This window comes from Pelophylax lessonae (assembly GCF_965119305.1).
Source record: "Pelophylax lessonae genome assembly, chromosome: 5".
NCBI classification, from domain to species: Eukaryota; Metazoa; Chordata; class Amphibia; order Anura; family Ranidae; genus Pelophylax; species Pelophylax lessonae.
The window spans coordinates 501,170,879-501,197,976 of NC_138772.1; the positions used below are offsets into that span (position 1 = coordinate 501,170,879).

The 27,098-nt window shown below is 41.3% G+C and overlaps 1 protein-coding gene across 1 annotated transcript in view; it reads right to left on the reverse strand.

Moving 5' to 3' along the window:
- CSMD3 (CUB and Sushi multiple domains 3) overlaps nt 1-27,098 on the reverse strand; it is a 1,619,578-nt gene that overhangs the window by 244,285 nt on the left and 1,348,195 nt on the right. Inside the window, exons 48-49 of the mRNA XM_082258441.1 lie at nt 5,272-5,460; nt 4,997-5,143 (exon numbers count right to left, since the gene is read on the reverse strand). Of these exons, the coding sequence (XP_082114567.1) occupies nt 4,997-5,143; nt 5,272-5,460 (336 nt within the window). The remainder of the gene's footprint in view (nt 1-4,996; nt 5,144-5,271; nt 5,461-27,098) is intronic.

Consider the following 27,098-nt stretch of genomic DNA (forward strand, 5'->3'; position numbering starts at 1 on the left):
CCCCTCCCATTATCAGTAAAAAAACCCTAATAAAGGGGGTCCTATAGAAATCCTTATATGTCAAAATGTTTCTTTTTTAGTTTTGCACGGTGAGGGAATAGAACCTCTGCTGGGTTTTTAGTGCAGTCTGTGCTCCCATTAGAGGGAGACATTTCCTCTAAGGGGATGATTTACTATAGGCAAATCAACTGTTCACTTTACAAGGGACATTACACTTTGCAAATTAATTTGCTCCAGAGCTTAGTGAATGAGGCGAAGCTCTGCTGGCCTTCATCGTCCAATTGTGCAAGAAAAAAATGCATTTTTTTTCCTTTGCACATGATTGGGTTATCTTTGCAAGATGCAAAGTATCACTTTCACCAAGCTCTGGGACAAATTTCTCTGTGCAACTTCCTATGCAAAGGGAACAGCCTATTTTCCTTTAGTAAACCTTTTAGTATGTGTCCTGATGACCATTGTCACTGACACTAAATGTGAGGGACAATACAAAATTCTGAGTTGTCACCAGAATGGTAATGGAGGGGAAATTTTCCAATGGGATCATTGTAACAGTGACAGCTGTCTAAGAATGGATTTATCTCACTTTAGAGAGATTTACTCTCATTTCCTATTGTGAAATGAAGGAAAACCTTCATGGTGGGATACAGATAGTTAAAGAAAATCAAAGAACAAAATTAAAGAACAGGGGTCTAACAAATTCCTACCTAAAATGTTTCTAAAGGCTGAATGTATTTTCCTTAATGCATATGCATTAAGGTAAAAAACCTTCTGTGTGAAGCAGCCCCCCCCCCAGCACCCTCTAATACTTAGCTGACCTCCCTCTCCATCTAGCGATGTGCACGTGAGCATTGGATCTCTGGGGACTCTCCTTCCTCATTGGCTGAGAAAGCAGTGGGAGCCATGGGCTCCCGCTTCTGTCAATCACCTCCAGTGAGCCAATGAGTAGAGGGGGGCATGGCCGAGCTACAACTCCATGTCTGAATGGACACACAAAGCAGCGGATTAGGAGCACACCTGCCTGGGTACCCCCATTGGAAACTGTTTGCTCTCAGGGCATTCGGCAGGAGGGAGGGGCCAGGAGCACCAGCGAGGACCTAGTAGAGGATCCTAGAGTATCATGGCTGCTCTGTGCAAAACTGCTGCACAGAACAAGTAAGTATGACATGTTTGTTATTTTAAAAAAGTGCCTTAAATATCACTTTAATCCAAGAAAAACTTTAGTACAGATTTGGATTTTTTTCATTTAACCTAAAATGCTAATGCCAGGACAGAGATCTGAACTCACACCCACTACTGCATTTGGCAGTTGCTCTTCTTGCTAAGACACCTAAGATGCTGGACAGCATCCTGTCTGATTCCTTGGATAGTCGTGCATTACGCCTTGTTTCTGGTGAACCTTGAACTCCTTGCTCCTCCCATGAAATTCCTATATAAGCCATGTCTCTACACTTTTTGTTTGCCAGATTATTGTGCTTTCTCCAACCGATATCTTGCTCCTTTGCATACCTGAAGCTGTCTTTATCTTCACTGCCACTCTTTACTGACCTTTGACTTTTCCTCGACTACGCTTTTGCATGATCTCAGCCTGCAACCATTCGGTATTGACTTTTGTCCTGTTCCTCGACTATGCCTCCTCTTGATTTCAACCTGCAATCACTTGTTACTGACCTTTCACTTGTGTACTGACCACACTTCTGCTTGATCCCTACCTTCTATAACTGCTACTTGCTTACCTCCTGGTGGGGCAATCTTGAGAACCATGACCTGGTACTAACACGCATCAAAAACCATCTCTACCATCTGGAGCTCTGGTGAATACCGGTTAATGATTAGACCCCACACCTTGGATGAGCCTGTGTCATCCTCCAAAGTGACCTTCTTGTGTACTTATCCAGCTGTTCGGTGGGAGCCTCCCTACTGATAAAGCTACTAATCTCTGAGCCTGACCCCTTACTGTGATAGCTATCTCATGGCTCTTTTGTGCTTGAGAGCCACATTAGAGTTACTAGGCTCTAAAATATACACTTTATGAACTCTTTAAAGCAAAATTCAATCCATTTGGAATCCAGCTTTTCTAATGCATATTTTCCAAAACATTTGCATTTTTGACTCTTTTAGAGAATTAACTGGATGTGGATTAAAATAAAAATGTATTTTTTAGGAACAAAAACATTTTTTTTCTTGTGGCAAAGTTTCTTACCTGGAAATTCTGCCAATAACAGCACACCCTGATGCACACTAACAGCCCTAATCCACTGTCTTGCAATTATCAGCACTGTTGTCAGTCTGCCGCAGATGTTGGGCTGCCGATCAGAGCAAGCCTCCAGCAGACCTCATAGACATCCCAATAGCAAAGTAATACAGCATGCATGGCAGGTTAAATATGCAGCAGTAATTACAAGGCTGAACATAGGGCTTGCTTAGACTTGTGTTTGGGGAGTTAAAAATGCACAGTTAAGCAGCACTTTTAGTATCCCTAACCCAACCCCCCCCCCCCCCAAAGCTGCAATAGTAGTGGACAGGGGTGTTCACTTTTGCGAAGCATCATGCCAGCTGCAAAAACGATTCAACATGTTGCATACGTCAAACAGCATTCCCACCAAACACGACTCATTCAAACAAACAAGGTTGTGGCGCACATGCCCTACAATCATTTGCAATGCATCTGGTTGTGGCACATTTGTGTAACAAATATTGGGTTAAAACAGATGGTGAGATGGGGGTCACATCAGCTCCTAACTGTCTGCCAAATAGCTCTGAAAAGTGATCCAAATGTGAATTGACGTTCAGAGGAGTGGTAGTTTTGATGCAGGTCTAAACTATGCCTTAGTATTTTCTGCCTACAACAGAAAGTGCAGGATCTGCAGGTAAGAAATGTTGCAGGAGATTCATAAAAACATATTTGCTTAACTTTATACAGAGAGACAGAATGCCAAACTTAAAAAAATATAGATTTTCGGTCTTCATACACTTTACATATCTTGTGTTGCACTGACCTTTGTTTTATTTGTTTCTTGAACAAAAGTGGGCTTTTCCTTTAGGTATAGTAACGGGTCATGTTTATATCGCCAGATTTGTGTTGGCAGTCTGCCCAAACAATTCCGGGTGGAAATTCTGTAGGCATTTCACAAGTGGTAATTATAGATAATTGCTAACTTTACATGCTGCATGATTTGGGTATGTTATCTCTGAATAGTGTACATACGTACTGTACGGCTATACTGATTGAATCCATTAGCATACATTTTAGGTAATTCTAGTCTTCAGATGTTTATTTACAGCCATTTGGCTTCAATTTCCATCCTTTTTATCTTTTGGCACAACATTATATTACAAGAGCGAGACTAGATATTGGTGGTTCCTCCAGAAAAGCGTCCCTGTATTTAGTGGATGGAAAATAAATATAGACCAAAGAAATTCATACAATTTTACAGTTTAAGCTGGAGTTCACTGTTTGCAAAATTCATTAAGTCAATTAAAGTAAGCAGTATCAACATATGTTTCCTGAATTTGCACTGTGCAACAGTTTTTAGTGTGAGCATTGTCCATTGAGCATAGCCTCAGCTGGTTTAATTAGCTAGATATAAGCATACTCCTAAACAGAACATAAACAAAATTGGCACATTCTGAAACTGTATAAAAAGGTGTAATTGTTTTTCTTAAAGTGTGGGCAAACGCTAATGAACATCTGCTTTGTTTTGAGGTGCTAACTATATCATAGAAAGTGTTTTGTTATATCTGTTTGATAAGTGCAAAAATAGCTGTTGATCCTGCCAGAAATACAGGGAGAGTTTAAAGGGGTTCTAAATGTACAAGGCATTAGGGGAAAAAGACCCTTCTCTGTGCCCCCAGTCCCTCTAAATACTTACCTGAGCCTGATCTTGATGCAGTGATCTGCTTGAGGGAAGAGGCTCTATTTGCTCTATTTCTCTCCTCAGTGCCATCTTAAGAGCATAAAGGGCCTGGGCAATGCAGTGCACTGGGGCCCTGCCTACACAATGACCCACGAGACTAAAAATGCAAATTATTGATAAGGCGATATTACAGCAGTGCCAGGCTAATGACAGCTTACAAATTTGGGGTCCGGTGAACACACACAAGGACGGGAGTCAGACCTGACTGCTCTGTGTGTACCTGTGCCTGTTCCTATGGAGGCGGACAGGCATTCCTGCAGTTGTGGGCTCTCCCTCCACGGCCCAAGTGGCCTGACAGCAGCGCAGGGCCGACAGGCGCTTGCCACCTGATAAGTTTTGCGGTGACAGTTGTTCTAATCCCTTTCTACTCTAAAACTAATTTATTTGGTCATAAAACCTCTTCTATGCTCCTCTCTGTTTTAGTTTAATCATTTTTATTATTTATCGACTTTTTCTGACCTCATAACTAAGCCTTGCCAACTGTTATTTCAATGTGCAGTAAGACTGCTTCAGTGGGCAGTAATGGCCCTCTCGATGGACCAGAGGGTAAGCAAAGCTTAGCTATGAAGTCCTGGTAAGCCAAGACCCATTAACAAAATGAAAGGGCTTAAAGTGTTTTTTTGGCTATAAAAAGTTATAGCAGATATCTTGCGATGTCTATTATACGGCAAGCCCTTTACCTATAAATTGTTATATGCCCTACAACTCCATGACTTCAACAACCTCCGTGATTAAAAAGAAAAATTCCTATGCGCTTTATTTGCAGCTCATAATTTTCTTGTCATCTACAAGTTGCCCCCAAATGTCTTTTATTTCTCTAGACTTAAGATACAGAATAGAAAGAAAAAATATAGATTTTAGTTTTACCTAAACATACCATAGAAATTATTATAGCTAAACACATACTACCAAAGAAGAACAAGAAATAAGAACGATAATGTGCAATGTGGGATATCGAAAAGCAGCCAATTAAAATCGAAATTACTGTAGCAAGTAAAAATAACTACATTGATTGCCATGGATTTTTTAAATTGTTAAAGCCTTTCTGAATTATCCCATTAGAGTTCATAAAAGGAGCATACCTATGTATCGTATTCTGAATCCTTTCTTGTTGGTGCCGTGATCTGCTGACCACCTTAAGAAAACTTCATGCCCGCTGCTGGTTATGTTAAAAGCAGATGAATAATCCCCACTTAAGGAAATCAGCAGTGGATAGTGGCTGTTTGGTCCTGTTCCAAATGAAATTTTACAGATTAGTGCAAGAAAAACTTTCAAACCCAAGACAAATGCATTGTATGAAATGTCATTAACAGAACAAAGGCTTCAAATTAGACTCAACCACATAATGTTCCATTACCGTCGAAAGCTTCCAGCACGTCAAACTCCTTTTCAGTATGGAAAAATTCAAAGATTAAGGTTACATTGTAACCCTTCTCCACGCTAATGCTCCACGCACACATCTGAAGATTGGGGTAACTGTCAGGATAGCCAGGACTTAGGATGATACCTGTCGAGTCGACGCGTATTTCATTGGCCGGGCATAGCACTGGAAAAGACAAAGAAGATGCAAGCTTCATAAAGAAAAAGGTTTATCTCACACTGCAGCTGTTCTAATAAAAATTAAATTAATGCAAAATTCTGTATATGTGATCCGTTTGTAGAGGAAGCACCATTTAAAATGATCATTGCATAGGCAAGTAGGAAAATTGAAAAAAGAGTTTTATTATTTTACTCATAAAAAATAACCTGAATTAGCATATAACATTACATTTATAAGACATGCCCTTTATTTATACAGCCAAGTGAAATAAATAAAAAAAAAAGTTAAAGAGACCCTGTTGCCAAACTATTTGTTTTAACAATAATCTTTTCACACAATAATATGAGCATTTAATGTATTGTGTCAAAACGAAACTCTGTCACTAAAAAAAAGGTAATTTAAAGGTGTGCACATTGGCTCAGTGCAGGACTTAATAGGGTAGATGTGGAATGGAGAAAACTGCTTTTGCAGTTTTCTCCGGGTTTTGGTTCGCCTAGGTGTTGCTCTGTAGTTTGTAGATTCCATAGTGTCTTGGGTGGGACAGAATCTCCAACCCTGTGTCTAGGTTTTGTGGAGGATCAAGAGGATGTGTGCTCAGGTGCACACAGCCCTTATTAAGAAGGTATAGGAATACCTGGGGGCTCCCTGTTGGATACTGCTCTCACCCAAGGGAGACAGGAGATCTCCAGGAGTCAGAGAGGCTGCATGTGGCAGCCAAAGCCTGTATATCTACAAGAGGCAGTAAACAGCCTGAGAACTGAGGCCAAAGAAGTTGTGTACATTAGTGTGAAGCCGTCCACACAAGAAGAGCTGTGTGCATTAGTGAGGCTGTCAACACTAGAGGAGCTGTGTGCATTAGTGAGGCTGTCAACACTAGAGGAGCTGTGTGCATTAGTGTGAAGCCGTCCACACTAGAAGAGCTGTGTGCATTAGTGTGAAGCCGTCCACACTAGAGGAGCTGTGTGCATTAGTGAGGCCATCCACACTAGAGGAGCTGTGTGCATTAGTGAGGCTGTCCACACTAGAGGAGCTGTGTGCATTAGTGAGGCCGTCCACACTAGAGAAGCTGTGTGCATTAGTGAGGCCGTCCACACTAGAGAAGCTGTGTGCATTAGTGAGGCCATCCACACTAGAGGAGCTGTGTGCATTAGTGAGGCCATCTACACTAAAGGAGCTGTGTGCATTAGTGAGGCCGTCAACACTAGAGGAGCTGTGTGCATTAGTGAGGCTGTCCACACTAGAGGAGCTGTGTGCATTAGTGAGGCCGTCAACACTAGAGGAGCTGTGTGCATTAGTGAGGCCATCAACACTAGAGGAGCTGTGTGCATTAGTGAGGCTGTCCACACTAGAGGAGCTGTGTGCATTAGTGAGGCCGTCCACACTAGAGGAGCTGTGTGCATTAGTGTGAAGCCATCCACACTAGAGGAGCTGTGTGCATTAGTGTGAAGCAGTCTACATTAAAGGAGCTGTGTGCATTAGTGTTAAGCAGTCAACACTAGAGGAGCTGTGTGCATTAGTGTGAAGCCATCCACACTAGAGGAGCTGTGTGCATTAGTGTGAAGCCGTCCACACTAGAAGAGCTGTGTGCATTAGTGTGAAGCTGTCCACACTAGAAGAGCTGCGTGCATTAGTGTGAAGTCATCCACACCTAAGAACCTAAAGAGCAGAGGTACTGCTAAAGAGAATGGCAGGTGGGCTAGTATTTTCATGTGCATTTTTACTGGAGAAGACCCCCTGTGTGGGAAACATTATATGTTGGACTTTTGCTTTGTGTTTTGCCGTATTTAATAAACACGGGCTGCCAGGCCCTTAAGGGTCCATTCACACTAGCGCGACTTGTCAGGCGACTTGGTCGCCTGACAAGTTTGCGGTCGGTCGCTCGCCATTGAATAGTACAGGACCCGTTCTAAAAGGAGCGACACAAAGGTCCTGTACTACTTTGGGGCGACCTGGAGGTGACTTGCATTGACTTCAATTATATGAAGTCCGTGCAAGTCGCGCCGAGGTCGCGGTGCACACTTCACAGGTCGCCCCACAAAATCCTGACGCGCCAGTCTGAATGGGCTGTAAAAGTTCCTGACTGATGTGAATCACTTGAAAACGCATCTACGACTAGAGTTTATGATCCACCATGTTACAGTATATTATGCATGTCATTTGCCTTTAAAATCCTCCCTTGTGTAGACATGCAAAATCCCTGGGACTACTGCTGGTTGCCACCATCTTGGATATGATGTAAGCAACCCCAGCAGACTCAGGGATGTCACTCAAGTGACACTATAGTATTCTTAAGCTGGTCATACATGGTTCGATTTTTTTTGTGTTCAAAAAGTTTTTATTATTTTAAAAGTTAAAAAAGGATACAAAACAGTAATACAGAGTGTGGTACAAAATGTGTGTTGAAGCAACAGATATTATAGGAGTAAAACATTCAATACATTACAGTATGAACAAAATATGGAGGATAGGAGAAGTATGAGGATATTACAAACAACGAAATGTAACTGGGGTGATAAGTTTTTAAACAGGGATCGGGGTATAACATGCAGGAGAGGGGGGGCATTGTTGGCATCCCCCACTCACGACATAAGAAACAAAAGTGGCAGCTGTTTGGCACCCCAACGGGGGGACAATACCAAAAAGCATGTGAAGTCTGGGAGACAGTGAGTCATGGGGGATAAGATGGCACATCAGGGTCGGTTGGAAGGGGAGGGGGAAGGAAAAAAAAAAGGGGGGGGGAAGGGGAGTAAAGAGAGGGACCAGATGAGAAAGTGGGGGGAACAGGAACAGAGTAAGATAGGGAAGGGGGGTGTGTGTCCCCCCGGGGGAGTAGCTGACAGAAGAGCTTCTGCAATGGGAATGTTCCATTTTTATCATTCAGCCAATGTAATGAATAAAAAAATGATCAGATACCCCATCTACACAGGTGGATGGGCGAATGCTACCTGCTGCAATATTGTATTCTGACAGGGCAGGGACACCCCCACTATCAGAATACACAGATCAGTGCTGTAGTTGCTGATCGAGTGGCTTTTAGCTGACAGGGCAGTTGAACAGTAGACAGTTAACAGCTTGACTTCTGTCCTACTGCAGTGACCACACTTGAATCAAAATTCTGTTGGCAGCATACCATACTGGCCATCTTGCTCAGCTGCAAAGGACGGGCTCATTGTAACATCACTCTTGAAATGCTTAGATTGTTTTGTCAGTCCATCCATCTGCCCATGTTACCTTTGGCACTATTGTTGGTTCCTTTTATCTATTTGAAGATTAGCCTATTTTATCCCTACTCTAGATGTCTTCAAACTGCTACTGGCCGCCTTCCATATTCCCCCCCCCACTTGTCCCCACCTCCCCCCCCCCCCCCCTCACCCTCTTGCAGTAATGCTGCTATTTACCTTTTCTCATGTTATTGTTGGTGCACTAACATGAATGTCTGTCTACGACCATGCTTTCATTCCTTAGTTACCTATGGTTTTGATTGTGTTTATTGTACCGTGAAAATTTTCAATAAAATCTATTTGAAAAAAAAAAAAAATCCGTTGGTCCCTGCTAAATAGGCTGAATTTGTTCAATCTATGGCCACCTTTTCGCGGTAAAGGTGAGGGGAGGGGTGGAGAAGCTTGGTAAGCACAGAGTAATTAGACACTATTCTAACAATCTTGGAGTGGTTAAATATTCTAACAAGTTTAAAGGTACATATCAAGTGAATAAAACATTTTTATGGAAAAAAACACTGCAAGTAAGCATTTTAAATTCCTAATTTTTTCTGTGATTTTGTCAGAATTTATTTTTTTTTTATTTGGTCACAGGGTCTCTTTAACAATCATACTGGTCCTTGCTCCAGCAAAACTTATAATTTAATATCTGTGCTAAAGTCATACATTCACACTCACATGCTCTACAATCAATCCAAGTGTTTGCAAGTTCCAGGACTACAAAAAATGAACACTGCGGGGTTGATTTACTAAAGGAAAATATACTGTGCACTTGGCAAAGTGTGGTTTCACTCTGCAAGTTGCAGTTGCTCTAGAGCGTAGTACATGAGCAGAAGCTGTGCTTATTTCCATCATCCGATCATGAGCAAGCAAAAAAAGCTGTGTTTTTTTTTTTAGTTTCCTTGCATGTGATTGGGTATTCTTTGCAAAGGAAATATTTACCGATACCTCATTTACTAAGCTCTGGCGCAACTGTTCTTGCACAGTCTTTTTGTCTTTAGTAAATCAACCCCTATATTTGTATAAACTGGTTTTAATAAACAGAGTTTATCAACATTTAAATAATAATATTTTAAGAACATAACGTTGATTAAAACTATAACTATATCTATTGTAGTTAGGCCTTTCTTCCACTTTAAACATATTTAAATTCGTAACCATTTCAATGTGGAGTGTAAAAACAAAAACTTCTTCATTCAAAGGGGTGATTAATTGTCGCTCCATTCTTTTGCAGAATAAAGCAGCTATCATGTAATAATGACATAAATGTCATCTAATGCAACTTTTGGTAACTAAAACAACAGGTTATTCATTTCAAGGATTTATTGATAATAATGAGTAGAACTAGCTGATAATGTATTCTGCCACATTTATAAAGTAAGAATTAACCCACATTAGGAATTGTATAAACTGCACCGTAGCTTTTTGTAGCTTATTCATTTTAACCATAGTGGTTTTTAACATTGTTACCTGCAGTATATATGTAAGCATGGACACCCCTTCAAATATTTGATTTTAGGAGTTTCCAGTGAAGGGCACTATTTACATAGTTAGTGAGGCTGAAAAAAGACACCAGCCTATCCAGTTCAACCTATGATGAGTGTGTGTGATAATTGTTTATGTCAATAGTACCTCGAATATCCCTGTATGTTGTGGTGGTTAAGGTGCCCATCTAATAGTTTTTTGAAACTATTGATGCTCCTCACTGATACCAATGCTTATTGAAGAGAGTTCCACATCCTTACCGCTCTGACGGTAAAGAACCCTTTAAGCAGTTTAAGGTTAAACTGCTTCTCTTCTAATTTTAGTGAATGGCCGCGATTCCTTTTGTATTCCCTTTCACTGAATAGTTTGTTCCCTGTGCTAGGGTCACCAGTACGGTATTTGTACAGTAATATCATATCCCCTCTCAAGTGTCTCCTCTCCAGAGAGAATAAGTTCAGTGCTTGTAGTCTTTCCTCATACCTGAGTACCTCCAGTCCATTTATTTGCTTTGTTGCCTTTCTCTGGACTTTCTCCAGTTCCAGCACATCCTTCCTGAGGACCGGAGTCTTGTAGAGTAGGAGAATTATTGTTTTATCTCTGGAATGAATCCCCTTTTTAATACATGCCAATATTCTGTTGGCTTTGCTTGCAGCAGCTTGGCATTGCATGTCATTGCTGAGATTGTCGTCTACTAGGACCCCCAGGTCCTTTTCCATCTTTGATTTCCCCAAAGGCTCTCCCCCTAGTGAGTAACTGGGGCTCTCCCCCTAGTGAGTAACTGGGGCTCTCCCCCTAGTGAGTAACTGGGGCTCTCCCCCTAGTGAGTAACTGGGGCTCTCCCCCTAGTGAGTAACTGAGGCTCTCCCCCTAGTGAATAACTGGGGCTCTCCCCCTAGTGAGTAACTGTTAATGCTGCAGCATGCAAGGAAATTGTAATCAACAGTGCTTCACCAACCTTGTGGTAACCATGTGACTGTGCCCTGTGCACAAAGCTAGCTCAATTAAAACACAGTTTGACCAGTTTGGTGTGGAGGAACTTGACTGGTCTGCAAACAGTGTCAACCTAACACCTATTGAACATCTTTGGGTTGAAATGGAACACCAGTGTCAAGCTAGATCTTCTTGTCAAACATCAGTACCTAACCACACAATAGCTCTTTTGGCTGAAGGGGAAACATTTCTACCGCCACTATACAAAATCTTGCGGGAAACCTTCCCAGAAAAAGAAAAACATTTACAAGGTGTGTGTGTCACATGATTTACCATGGTTTTAGAATGGGATGTCCAAAAAGCTTGCATAGTTACTCCAAGCAGATGCTACTAGTGGAATTTTAGGATTATAATGATAAAAGTATTTTTTTTTTACCATCAACTTAGAATCTAGTCCAAAAATGTACATCTTACTCACCTTTTCCTTCCTGGGATCTCTACACAAAAGACCAACTTTTTCTGTAACCAAAGGTATTAATGCCACAGTCTACTGATTTGTCTGAGTTTGTCTTGGTTTTTTAATGTCACTAAGCTCAGGTGTAATAATTGATATTAATGTGACAGTTACCTTTTTATTGCTTCAGATATTTTACTTGAAATTGATGTTATCTGTTAAGCTCGTCAGCATTGTCAGTAATGGGAGTCTGAAGGGAGGCTGGCTAGATGTCCTTCAATGGTATGAGCTGTGCATAGGAAAATATCTTTCTCTATCCAATTTCGCCCTTCTTTCACAAACTAGCCTTCGGTATCTGAAGTTCAAATAAGCTCTTAAAAATGTTTAAAATATAGCTAGGAACTTAAATCTTGGTACATATGTATACCCATCTGTATTTGTTTATTGCTTCTTAGGTAATGGTAAAGTGGTTCTAAAGGTAGAAATTGTTTTTTTCTTTTTTACCTTAATGCATTTTCTGCATTAGGGTAAGAAAATCCTTCTGTGTACAGTCTCCCCCTTCCCCCCCCCAGTCACCCTATATACTTACCTGAGCCCGATCTTGATCTAGTGCTGCTTTGGTCAATCACAGTCAGTGAGGAGAGAGCAACAGGTGTGTCACTGGACACACAGAGCGAGGCTTGAGAGTAAGCCCGCACGAGTGCCCCTATAGCAAACGGCTTGCTATGGGGTCACTTGGAGGGTGGAAGGAACCAGGGGCATCAGTGGGGGACCCAAGAAAAGGAGGATTTAAGGCTGCACTGTGCAAAACCATTGCACATAGCAGGTAAGTATGACATGTTTTTTATTGAAAAAAAAAAAAAAAAAACATAAGAACCACCTAAAGATTTGTAGTCATATTGGCTTAAAGTAGATGTAAACACTAAGGCATTTTTCATATGGGAGTCTTAGCTCATTCAATGTAAATTTCAGTGATTTTCACCCTTGGTGGAAAGCCTAGGTCCTTAGCACAGAGTATACTCAGGATCCTAAACACGAGTATAACATACAACATTTCTGTCTGTAGAACGCTTTACATAGCACCTTAGCCAGGGTTGTTGTTAGAAATGGCGTGGCCCCATACAGCCTACCTGGCAGCCCCCCCTCGAAAATATCAAAACAATATTTTTATTAAAAATAAACAAAAATCATTATTAGTGGACACAAACATAACAAATTTTACAACATTCCTGCTAAATCTAAAGATAAAACTGCATTAGGGTAATAATGTTCTGTTTGTAAATCAGGTCTTTGGGGCTCATTCACATGGGGGTTGTGGCCTGTACAGTTTGTTTTTGGGGCTATTGCTGTGTTCAGGTAGCCTGTGTTAAGCCTGGTACACACTATGGGTTTTTTTTGGGGTTGGACGAGAAAACACTGTTAGCTCCAGTTGGAGCCACTGTACCCACTATGCGAAATAAGTACAGTAATCTCCCCTGCTGAGCTGTTGTGTTCTGACAGGGGGCAGCCCCCCCCCCCCCCACCAGAACACTCTGATCAGCACTCTCTGTCATTGGCTGGGAGCGCCGATTGGGGGTCAATCGGCTGTGGGTTTTCCAGCATGCACATCCGACAGAGCCGGCCGGCTTCTGCCAGACGGACAGACATTACACACGGGCCGAATGTCGGCCTTTATTTTAGCCAGCCAATGCCTCCCTACATTCGCCCTGTGTACCCAACTTAATACTATAGGGACACAGCAAATGTATGGACACAGCCACAGGTCCTAATTTGACAGGTGTGTGGATGCGGGTGTATGGCCCCAAACACAGACAGTGTTCTTTCAGGGGCCACGAAACTGCACCTGCACATTTATCAAATAACAGGCGGCTCCCATCACACATAAAAATTTCTCATTCACACTGTATGGGCCAGAGAACCCATGTAAACTAGCCCTTAATTTTTTCTAATGTTTTTTTACAATTTTTTTCTATTAACTATTTTCCATTTTTAGCAGAGGAGATTTTGCCAAAAAAAAAAAAGGTTTTTACAACGCACCTAGCAATTTTTTTTATTTTCTATGTACAATGCATGGTGCATGTGCCATGCAGTGTACATCCACGCTCATTCTTGGTAACCAGAGCTGGGTTCCTAGGAGTGATGCAATTCCTCTGTGCGTGTGCAGGAGTTACGCCATCTATGGCCACCCAATGGCAAAAAGGAGCAATGTGTGACCCCAAAAAAAGCAACAAGAAAAATGGTGGTTGTGGGGGGCAGAGCAGCGACTGTGAGCATGGACCTGCTATTACTGGAAAACAGCACACTAATGGCACTTTTCCACTGCAAGTACCGGCTCGGCTCTACTCGGCCCTGCTTGGCCCGGTTTGGTTTTCCAATGCATGGTACCGCATGGTACGGTGTTGGAACGGTTTGGGCGGTTTGATATGGTTTGCTTTTCCACTAAAGTAGTACTAAAGTAAGTGGGTGGGATAACAATGATTCTCTGACCAATCAGTGGTTAGTAGTGACAAACAGTCAAGGCTGCATGCAAAGGATTGTGGGATATGGTACTGGTACGGCCCTGTTGGAACCACAACTGAGGTGGTACTGTTTAAGCGAGCCGTACTGTTCGGTTCCATGTAGTGGAAAAGCGCAGCCGTACCGTACCGCACCGAACCGTTCCTACACCGTACCATGCGGTACCAGCAGTGGAAAAGCACAAAAGCGAGCCGAACCTTTCGGTTCCATGCAGTGGAAAAGAGCCATAGTAGTGGGCCATAATTTGCAAGCATGTGACTTCTGCTTTAATGCCCTTCTACATCCAGCGTCCATATGTATACAACATTATCAAGCCAAGTATAAAGCAAATATAGCCTCCTACACCTGTGTAAATTACCTTAGACATCTGTGTAAAGTCTAATAGCACACAGTAAATGTAATGAAACATCATTACTATATTTAAGCCAAATATAATATATAATATCAAATGTCAGTGAATAATAATTTTTGTCATTTCTCTTATGTGACAGATCAAAATTTTCTGCTTCTTGCCTGAGGTGGTGTAATTTTCTGGTAACAGACTAATATAAGAAATGAGTAATAAATCATCAAGGTTGGCATAATTCCTCGAAGCTACTGAGATGCATATATCTACAAAATGCTATAAGCGGTGTTAGTTATACATGTACTGACAGCTTACATGGAAATGTACATTAAACATTTGTTTACAAATCGCCTTTGAAAAGAAGCTGTCCCATTTAAATCAAATTAAATTGCAAGTGAGATTTGATCTTTTAGATTGTGTTTGATCATTGCGATTCTCAGTATCCCTGGGCTAAAAATAAGAATGAGCGTGAAAAACTCCGCAGGAAATGTACAAGCAATGAAAATGCTTGAGGCATTATTTTAGATATTTGGATTGTGTAAGGTTACCTATAGAGAAGGAACAAGAGCTGCAATTGTTTATTGTCGGAAGAAAAGATTTTCCCATGTTTCTTTGAGATCAGTTAGCAATTCTTACCTTTTTTCCTCCACAGTCATTGGAACCAGTCTGTGCATCCATACAGCTAACAAGGGAAAATATGGTATCTTTCAGTGGTCCTGGATTCAAGCAGAGGATAGACCTCTCATTGCCTATCACAGGTGGTTGAGCCACCTATGGGATTGCACTAAGAGTTCATTTTTTTCAGGACTAGCTTTTGGTGGTCTATCCCCTTTATTAAGTTAAAGTGATTGTAAAGCTTTATTTTTTTTTAAATTAAAATAATAAACATGGTATACTTACCTGCTCTATGCAGTTGGTTTTGCACTGAGTGGCCTGGATCCACCCTCTTCTCGGGTTCTGGCTCCTCTTTTCTGTTGGGTGCCCCCACAGCAAGCAGCTTGCTATGGGGGCACCCGAGCTGAGACGCTGCTCTGTGTGTCCATTCACACATGGTATCATGGCTTGGCCCCGCCCCCTATGCCCCCTGATTAGCTCACTGGCTGTGATTGACAGCAGCGGGAACTAATGCCTCCTACGGGTGCCAATAGCCAATCAGGAGTGTGAGTCCCCAGAGAGGCAAGGCTCTCGTGGATATCACTGGATCAGGTGAGTATTGGGGGACTAGGGAGGGGCTGGTGCATACAAAAGGTTTTTTACTTTTATGCATAGAATACATGAAGGTAAAAAAAACAAATGCCTTTACAACCACTTTAAAGCATTAATGATACACAGAAATGCTAAATCATATCTAATTATTATTATTAATATTATGATGATGATTATTATTATACAGGATTAATATAGCACTAGCAATTTGCACAGCTCTTTACAAGATGAGGGCAGGCACTACAGTTACAATACAATTAAATACAAGAGGAATCAGAGGGTCCTGTTCATTAGAGCTTACAATCTAAACAGGAGGGTCAAATGATTCAAAAGGTAATAACTGAGGAGGGATGAGCTAATGGAGAAAATAAAAGTACAGTTGCTAGGTGGAGACAGGATAGACTTCTCTAAAATGAAGGGTTTTCAGGGATCACCTAAACGTAGACAGAGTAGGAGGAGATAGTGAGACAGATGGGGTAAGGAATTCCTGAGGATGGGAGATGCTCTGGAAAAGTATTGGAGGGGAGCAAGGGATGACATTACAAAAGAGCTAGAGAGCAAGAGGCTTTGGAAGGAATGAAGAGAACAATTTGGTTGGTATTTTGTGACAAGGTAAATGATGTTGCTGGGGGCCGATTTGTGGAGGGCTTTGCAAGTTATTGTTAGTATTGTAAATTGTATTTCCTGGGTTAGAGGAAGCCAGTGGGGGTATTGGCAGAGAGGGGTAGCAGGGTAGCAGATATGGAACAGTTGGTAAGGTGGATAACCCCCCCCCCCCCCCCCAAAAAAAAAAAAAGGAAAAAAGGAAAATATTGCAGCTTACAAATCCTCAGATGTGGTGCCTCCATTTTTTTTTCCTTTTCACACTTGTTTAGTTTATTTTCCTGCAGATAACACATTTCCTGCCCCTGGCTGTCTACACTAAGTACTCTGTTGTATCTATAGAGGACCCTAGGTTGTCATTCATGCTGGACTTCAAACATGTATAAATGTTAGCTGTCATTGCTAGGCGAGTGAGCCACAGGTGGGAGATTCCCCACCCCACAGCTGATGTACACAGAATAATGAGGATTCTCATGACATTGACCTAATTTGAATATGTGTCCATATTAGGTCAACAATGTCAATGTCTGCCCATTTTTAGGCCAATGATGACATGAGCATCCCCACCCTTTTGTGGTGATCCTCCCACCCTCAGCTTATTGGCCCAGCAATGACAGCTAACTTCTGGATTCTGACACTATTCCTGTATTTTATGTACAGTCAGAGACCTGATATTTCTCTACTGAAGTTATACAGCACAGCGCTTCTCCCTCTTCTTTCTGCAGGGCTTTTGGGACAGATCCTAGGCAGCTCTGAAAGAAGAGGGAGCAGAGCTGGGATTTTAAATCCCTGGACTGCAGCAGTAGCTGCATTGGCAGACAACTCATCAACCATAGAGGTAAGTACAGTAGAGACTGAAGGGTCGGGAGTGTGTGGGGTGTTTGTGCACTTTTTCATTTTTTTTTTCTAAAAAGGTAAACTTACACTTTGATGATTTTTTTTTTTTTTTTTTTTACAAATGCATAGTGGGGGTAGTCATTTTTAGGGCTGGTGTACACATATGGAAAGAAATGCCTGCATCTAAAAAGAAATCTAAGGTTAGATTGCTCATTCAGAGGCATTTAACAGCCAATTAATAGGCATTATGTTGCCCCCACTCACTGCCTGTTTGAACCCCATTAATGCTGCACCACTGTGCCACAACATTCAGTGATGGTGGTTGTGGGACAGTTGCAATGCAGCCCCATTTATTTGAATAGGCGATATTCAGCAGACATGCCCGTGTGATGGGGGTTTACTTCCACTGTGGCCGCAAAAGAAATTATGTGTACACCCATGTCCTTTGCATCTTAGTTGGGAGCAGTTGGGGGGGGGGGAAGGGGGGTTGTAAAAATGTTTCTCAACTGTGTGTTTTTACCCCCCAACCCAACTGTAAATGAGCCCTTAATAACATTAACATTTCACAATTAGCCTGACAAGCTACACAATCGAAACTCTCTTCACTATTTACCAATTGTGTTACCAGCTAACAATGTAAACCGATTTTTAACTGCAAAAAAATTAGTAGTGCACGCAGCTTCTTAACTTTCACAAAATGCCATTAATGTGACATGTTTTATAATATTATCCTCAAATAACCCAGCTGGTTTAGTGAGGAGAAAAAAAAGGACATGGAAGGCTGTAGCTGTAAAACAATTGGAACAAAGCATTTAAAGGCTAACAAAGCATACGTTTGCCAAAAACACAGCACCGCATACATCCACCAAGAAAGCAAAATGTAAAAAAGATGAATCCTGAAGACAATACATAAATGCATTGGCAGTGGTACCATAGGAATACATTTCTACCTCTTTTTATTATTGCATTAATATACTTTGGTTGAAATGAGCTGCTGGCTTGTACACTCTGTGGGAATGCTAATTTTGTAGTTTCTTCTAGCCTACATTTTACAGATTGTTCAGATCCCTGGTGCCCAACCTGGTGGCCAACCTGCTCCCTGAGGGCATCATGCAGCCCTTTGGTATATGATGTGTGAACCTCAGCAGTCTGTAGTGGGAACATTGATTAGGGTAATCTTTAAACTCATGTAATACGTTCCCAGTTTCATGTTGTTTTCTGCAGCGTATCCCCAACCAACAATGTAGCAAGTCTAAACTCTCTGACCTTCTTCTATTAGGTCTGCAGTTTCTCCCAGTCCTCTCAAGCATTACATATATTGAACATTATATGCAGCCCTTTGGTAATGTCAGGGGCCGTATTTGAGGCCTTTTTAGCTCATAAGTTGACAGCCACTGGTTTATACCATTAATTTTGTTTTGTTTTTTTTATGAGCTTTAGAGCCGGTTCACATAGGCGCGACCCGACCTTGCACGGGAACAGGCAGGATCAACCAGGTATATTATAACACAGGAAGGGAGAAATGACATGGCACATGCACTGTACTATCGATCATGCCTAAAGTAACAGGATTTTTTTTTTTTTAGGGTTACAACCACTTTAAAAAACATAGAAAGAACTCATAACTTTTTAGAATAACTGCACTGTTACTAAAAAATCCAGCCCCATAACACACAATCAATATATCTTGTAAGCAATACACTTAAGGTAGAATGGTAGAATTCAAGGGTAAATCTAACTAATCTTAAAGATGTCCCCTTCTCCCTCCTCACACCTAAAGATGGATCAGGGCAGGCTGCTTGTACAGAAGATGAATGTGGAGATGGGGAAATAAGGTAACTGTTTTTTTTTATCCAACCCCACTGGTTGAACTAATATATATACAGTATATATTGGGAGGACATGTGAAGACCTTATCCTGACACCCATGAGTCACTTTCTGGCCACCCCAGATGCATGTGAGAAGGGGGCCCACATTCCCCATATCACCCTACTGCTCCTACAAAGGTATCATGAACATATCTCTAATAGAAGCGAATGTTAAAATACTCACTAGATGGTATTATGTCCCCGTCAGATTAGCCAGGATCTACCCAAATGCTTCTCCCTTGTGCTTCAGAGGGTGTAATCTAGTTGGCTCCATGTTTCACCCATGGTGGTCTTGCCCCCGTATTATAGGCCAATGGAACAAATATCTCTACCTAATACGGAACGTTACTGGGTTGTTGTTCCTTAGGATCCCACTATAGCCCTCTTGAAACACACAGTAGATAAAACCTTAAACATACTCAAACCTTGATCTTCTTTATGCTTTTAGGAGCTGAAATTACTATAGCCGGAGCTTGGAAAAGCCCTCAGTCTTAATATCAGCAACAAAGCAGAAAGTCTCCTGGATCATGTCCCAGAAACAACTTGTTGCGAAACTTCAGGATAGAGTGCAAAGGTTTGAAGCAGTCTGGGAACCTTGGGCACTTTATGTTGGAGTACCCTTGTACCCGGGTATGGCATTCCCCCAAAAGAATCCTACCGACAGACCTACTTCCTCTCCCCTTGCTCTTTAAATTTTCTTTCTCTAAAAGCCACTTGGCTTCTAACCCCTTTTATTTCTCTCTTCACTCTTCATCTATTCTTTTTCCTCCAATTGTGAAATCCCTTTTCTGATCATCGTGCTACCATATGAAGTGCTCAGAAGGTTGAACACTTGTTTTCAAAGGGGAAATTTTTTGTTTTTTTCCCTCTCATTTTCTTATATTTTGATAGCCAAACACAAGGTTTTTTTTCAGACACAAGAGTGGTTCTTTGAATCCTCTTCTCCCTCTCTGTACGATACAAGCGGGTCTGGCTTTGACATTAGATTGACCGGTAGCTCTAGATGAGTAGGGGGGAGCCTTCTGGGTCTGCCAGAAGTGATCTGCTGCTGCCTGGGCAGGGGTCTGGATCTGAGCTTCACGGATCATATTTGGATCCCACATGAAAAAATAAAGTGTGAAAAAAATGCAAAAAATAGACAAATACAAATATCTATCTATCTATCTATCTATCTATCTATCTATCTATCTATCTATCTATCTATCTATCTATCTATCTATCTATCTATCTATCTATCTATCTATCTATCTATCTATCTATCTATCTATCTATCTATCTATCTATCTATCTATCTATCTATCTATCTATCTATCTATCTATCTATCTATCTATCTATCTATCTATCTATCTATCTATCTGTCTATCTGTCTATCTGTCTATCTGTCTATCTGTCTATCTGTCTATCTGTCTATCTGTCTATCTGTCTGTCTGTCTGTCTGTCTGTCTGTCTGTCTGTCTATCTATCTATCTGTCTATCTATCTATCTGTCTATCTGTCTATCTATCTATCTGTCTATCTATCTATCCCCCTTATAACACAGAACAGTTACATACTCCAGGGGATTATGGAGCATTCTGCCTGCCCTCTGTTATGATGCAGGAGTGCCAGAGGTAGAAAGTTCTGTACAGGCCCTATCATAAATGGCATGTAATGGGGAATTTCACCTAGTTTTAAAATAGAAAACAGCAAAAATGACAAAATGACAATGTATGTTGTTTACACCGCCTTCAAAATGTGGCATTGGACACACCTTTTGAAAGTACTCTGAATGCTAATCAAAGCCTCTGTCACAAAATAAAATGGTCATCTTACAGTCCTAAATAAATACAATAAAATGGGGCAGCGCAAATCACATAATACTAAAATAAAAGCAATAGAAAATGCAATAAAAATTGGGTAAAGAAAAGTCCCATACACCATCAGAAATCCACAGGCAGTGCTGAGAAACAAGCTAGACATCCAGTGCTGATCTCCTCCACCAAGGGACACACTTATGCGCTCACCTCACAGTCTGACCCTTGTGTTACCAGCAGGTCAGACAAGCCAAATGGATCAATCACTGCAATGTAAACGGGCCTGGGGATAGCAGTACTCCCGAATCCAACTGCTAATGTCGCTTGTGCGTGCACTCCAACCAGTAAGTAAGATGAAAGAAAAAAAGCCTCAAAGTGTATACCGTATTAAAAGAACAATCTTTAATGAAGAATCACACTTACACAAATAAGAGAAAACTGTGCAGATCAATAGCAGATGGTAGCGCCGCGGTCTCCACTCAGGGATAGCATACCGCACGGACGCTTGGAACAGCAGCAGGTGACGTCACCTACAGGCAACTCCACCTCCCGTATGCGTTACGTACTACAGGACTTCGTCAGTGGGGGACGTAACACGTATGTTACAGTCCTGTTCACACGTGGTGTTTTCTTTGCTTCAAAAAGTATACTCCATGTCCCTTTCGTAAGTGCTTCAAAGCATCTTCAAAGCCTCCATAGAATTCTATGACAAAGCTCGCTTTCAGCAGCTTTAGCTTTTGAGAGGCTTTTTTTCAACTTTAGCTTCACTTTGTTTTGAAGGTATTGCATCTATGAGATATCCCAGGATGCATCGGGAGACCAACAAATGAACCAGAAAGATGTCAGCAGTCACTTCCTGTTCATGTGTATATATTCTGGAAGTGTCTGGAGCAGAGGTCACATCTGGTATGTACAATGGAGCAGCAGGAAGGTGAGCAGGGTCTGGGCTGTAGCAGAGACACTAGCAGATGGCACACATGGTGTGAAACATAGGAATGCTATAACAGAAGGTGAGCTGGGAACAAAGAGGATCAGCAGACCTTACAGACCAGAACAGGAGAAACTAGCAATGTCACATGTTGTGCACAGCATGGAAGCAATACAGTGGCAGGTGAGTGGAGACCAGAGAAGGAACAGCAAATCAGAGCATCAGCAGATCTGGGGTTACTACTGAGCAGGAGATCAGCAGAGCAGGGGGTTACTACAGCCAAGCCAAGGATAAGCCAAGGATAAGCAAAGCTGGGGGTACTACTGAGTGGGGCATCAACACAGTTGAGTGTACTAATAAGCTGGGAATATGCTTAATGAGGGTACCAATGAGCTGGGAATCTGCTTATTGGGTACTACTTAGCTTGGGTTCTACTGGGCCTTTTTAAAACAAATAAAAATCAAAACACACATAGGCCATCTGCCAAAGTTCATTAAAGCTTCAAAAAAACATCACTGAAGCCTCACTAAAGCATAACTGAAGCATCAAAAACACATCAAAAAAGAATGTTGAAGCTGTAGGCACTTTAATGTATCCTAAAGTTGAAACAAGTGTAAAATAGCCCTTAGAGTAGAAGAAAGCACAGGGATGATATCATTTTGCCTTTAGTTAATGATGCATAATCAGGGCTAGGGTGGGCTGATGACCAAGCTCTACTGTTTATCCACAAACTGAGGGCATCCATAATGGCTATGCAGAGCGTATGACTGTTTTCATGACTGCTTTTCTAGAGTATCACTTTGAAATTTCTGAAGGGCCAAATTAATAATTCTAAATGGGGTAGAGCACTCTGTATTTACGATCTTATCAATAAAACACGATTCAGAAAAACAGCTAACTATATAGAATGTTTCTTCCCCCCCCCCCCCCCCCCCATTACTGAGAAAATTAGCTATCGGCCTTTGTTCAAAATTTTATGTTGAACCATTTGACTAAAAAAAAAAAAAAGAAAAACAACCCCCAAAGATTACGGGATAAACAGAATGCTGTAATTGGTTTGCGCTGCCAGTTTTATTTATTAATTTAGGGCTAATTGCCTGCAGAAAATAATTGGTCTTAGTATGAGGTCTCTTTCAAGAACAATATGTAATTATACTTTCATGTGAGACACTCAAACAAAACAAATGTAGCCTCAGACATAATAATAGCTGCATCTTGTCCTGAGAAGTTATACTGCAATTATATAATATGATCACAGTGTGTTTTTCTCTGCTGTTTTATTTATACATGTCTCAGCAATGGGTAATGCAGTTAACACGTCTCTATTTTCAATTAGTAATGTAGCAGCTCTGGAATTATGAACTCTAGGCATGTATAAAAGAAACATACTGTACTAACACATATTTTATATATACAGTGCCTTGCTAAAGTATTCGGCCCCCTTGAACTTTGCGACCTTTTGCCACAATTTAGGCTTCAAACATAAAGATATAAAACTGTAATTTTTTTGTGAAGAATCAACAAGTGGGACACAATCATGAAGTGGAACGAAATTTATTGGATATTTCGAACTTTGTTAACAAATAAAAATTGGGCGTGCAAAATTATTCAGCCCCTTTACTTTCAGTGCAGCAAACTCTCTCCAGAAGTTCAGTGAGGATCTCTGAATTATCCAATGTTGACCTAAATGACTAATGATGATAAATAGAATCCACCTGTGTGTAATCAAGTCTCCGTATAAATGCACCTGCACTGTGATAGTCTCTGAGGTCCGTTTAAAGCGCAGAGAGCATCATGAAGAACAAGGAACACACCAGGCAGGTCCAAGATACTGTTGTGGAGAATTTTAAAGCTGGATTTGGATACAAAAAGATTTCCCAAGGTTTACACATCCCAAGGAGCACTGTACAAGCGATAATATTGAAATGGAAGGAGTATCAGACCACTGCAAATCTACGAAGACCTGGCCGTCCCTCTAAACTTTCAGCTCGTACAAGGAGAAGACTGATCAGAGATGCAGCCCAGAGGCCCATGATCACTCTGGATGAACTGCAGAGATCTACAGCTGAGGTGGGAGGCTCTGTCCATAGGACAACAATCAGTCGTATACTGCACAAATCTGGCCTTTATGGAAGAGTGGCAAGAAGAAAGCCATTTCTTAAAGATATCCATAAAAAGTGTCATTTAAAGTTTGCCACAAGCCACCTGGGAGACACACCAAACATGTGGAAGAAGGTGCTCTGGTCATATGAAACCAAAATCGAACTGTTTTGGCAACAATGCAAAACGTTATGTTTGGCGTAAAAGCAACACAGCTCATCACCATCCCCACTGTCAAACATGGTGGTGGCAGCATCATGTTTTGGGCCTGCTTTTCTTCAGCAGGGAAGATGGTTAAAATTGATGGGAAGATGGATGGAGCCAAATACAGGACCATTCTGGAAGAAAACCTGATGGAGTCTGCAAAAGACCTGAGACTGGGACAGAGATTTGTCTTTCAACAAGACAATGATCCAAAACATAAAGCAAAATCTACAATGGAATGGTTCACAAATAAACATATCCAGGTGTTAAAAAGGCCAAGTCAAAGTCCAGACCTGAATCCAATCGTGAATCTGTGGAAAGAACTGAAAACTGCTGTTCACAAACGCTCTCCATCCAACCTCACTGAGCTCAAGCTGTTTTGCAAGGAGGAATGGGCAAAAATTTCAGTCTCTTGATGTGCAAAACTGATGGAGACATACCCCAAGCGACTTACAGCTGTAATCGCAGCAAAAGGTGGCGCTACAAAGTATTAACTTAAGGGGGCTGAATAATTTTGCACGCCCAATTTTTCAGTTTTTTATTTGTTAAAAAAGTTTGAAGTATCCAATAAATTTCGTTCCACTTCATGATTGTGTCCCACTTGTTGTTGATTCTTCACAAAAAAGTTCAAGGGGACCGAATACTTTTGCAAGGCACCGTACGTACAGTATATATATATATATATATATATATATATATATATATATATATATATATATATATATATATATAAAATGTTTTTTTTTCTGGAACATGCCAGTGTTCAGCACCAGCACTTCCCAGCAGAGTCCTGTGCCCTGAGAATGGCTGTAAGAGGGGTCTGATTACATCCACATGAAGTGCTGTTCCTGTTCTGACACCAACGCAGCAAGTTCCAGCTGACCTGTTTTCCTGGTGTCCCTTGAAAGTGATGTGCTTTTTTTTCTATGCCATAGGTTCAGAAGAGTCAGTGAAATGTCTCTGCATTGGCAGCAAAAGGGAAGCAGCAATGTACAGTATGTGATTATCATTAGACAGCCCCTATACATCTGCATGAGTGCTGTGCTGCACTGGACACACTGCCACTATGGTGAAAAAAAGATATTCTTAACATATTTTTAGTCCATCAAAGACTATTACTATTGGGAAGGGGGGGGGGCACTGGTCCACCAGTGGTAACATTTAATTTCAGGGGAATTGTGTTACAATAAGTGCACCATCTCATATTATGTTATATTATGCTCTGTTAGATGTTCAAGGCTTAGGATATTTTTTTATAACCTAACCCTGCTTTAACGTCTCCACAACATTATCCCTGACCTGTCTGGTGTGCTCCTTGGCTCATGATGATGTTTGTTCACTAAGGTTCTCTAACAAACCTCGGAGAGCTTTCCAGAACAGCTGTATTTAAATTAAGTAACACTCAGGTGGAATATTTACTAATTAGGTGACTTCTGAAGGCAATTGGTTTCACTAGATTTTAGTCATGGGTATCAGAGTAAGGGGGGCTGAATTCAAATGCATGCTACACTTTTCACATATTTATTTCTAAACAATTTTAAAAAACATTGATCAATTTCCTTCCACTTCACAATTATGTGCCACTTTGTGTTGGTCTATCACATATAATCCCAATAAAATACATTTACGTTTTTGGTTGTAATATGACAAAATGTGGAAAATTTCAAGGGGTATGAATACTTTTTTAAGGCACTGTATATATATATATCTACATTATATTCTCAATGGCCTTTTCACGCACATGAAATTTAATGCCATCCCAGTCTTAGTCCATAGGGTTCAATATTGGGTTGGTCCACCCTTTGCAGCTATAACAGCTTCAACTCTTCTGGGAAGGCTGTCCACAAGGAGTTAGGAGTGTATCTATGGAAATGTTTGACCATTCTTCCAGAAGCGCATTTGTGAGGTCAGGCACTGATGTTGAATGAGAAGGCCTGGCACAGTCTCCACTCTAATTCATCCCAAAGATGTTTTATTGGGTTTAGGTCAGGACCGACCCCTGAAAAACAACCCCACACCAATATTCCCCCTCCACCAATTGATTTGGATCATTGCACAAAGCAAGAAGAGTTGAAGCTGTTATAGCTGCAAAGGGTGGGTAAACTCAACATTGAAAGATATGGAATAAGACTAGGATGCCATTAAATTTCATGTGTGTGTAAAGGCAGGCATCCCAATACTTCTGCCACAAGATGATCAGGCACCACTTGGAAATAGATTATTAGGAGGAAGTCTAATGACAGCACTGTTGTTTGAAGCAGCGGAAGACAACCTTGTCTAGTGCCCCACATCAGACGCAGTGTCTCCACGGAGTGAATACTGCCGTTTCTTCCATTCTCCTTCAGCACTAGTGCCATGAGTTGTGGTCATCACTACAAGCCTATGGTCTTCCCACATGTCAGTCCTAGTGGGCCCAGCACAGTTTCATCTCTACAGTGTTCCTGCCACAGCTGATGACTTATCCCTGGCTTCTCCTTTGTGGGCAAGTAGGCTGATTCAGCCACTGGTTGCTATTACATCTATTGTGGTGGGTCTGGTTCCTGTCAGGTCCTTTTTAACAATTTCTTTTAACTGAATCATTCCATTTGTTTTATGGCTTTCCTATGGGACTCATAGGCACAATAAACATGCTTTTATATATCTATTGGCTTTGATGTAGTCTCATATTTAAGACTGTTGCTCAAATGGAGATAACATATACCTATGACATTCACAGCCTGGTTCCAAGTGCTCTAAGCAGATAGTTGGTTGTTGTTTTGTCCCAATACTTTTGACAATATAGTGTATATATATATATCTGTTGTGACAGTGCTCTGCCCTGTCACAAAAAGGGTTTTGTGTCACCCTTGGTTCTCAGGCAGGCAGGGTTCAGGGGCTTCAAGGTACTTGTATCATACAGAGTAAAATTCATTTTCAGTTTCCACAGAGGTCGGTAAAACCCATCTGAGGTTCTGGAGCCCAGAAGCTTCATAGAGACATGGGAGAGAGAAAGTCTCCAATCTTGGGCCCAGGTTTTGCGAGATACAGCACTCTGATTGTGCAGCAGTGTTTCCAACCATCAGTATTTTTACTGACAGCCAGTACAAAATGGGCACTTTTATCCTGCCTGTAAATGCCAGTGACAGGAAAAGGTCGCCAGCACAAAATATGGCTG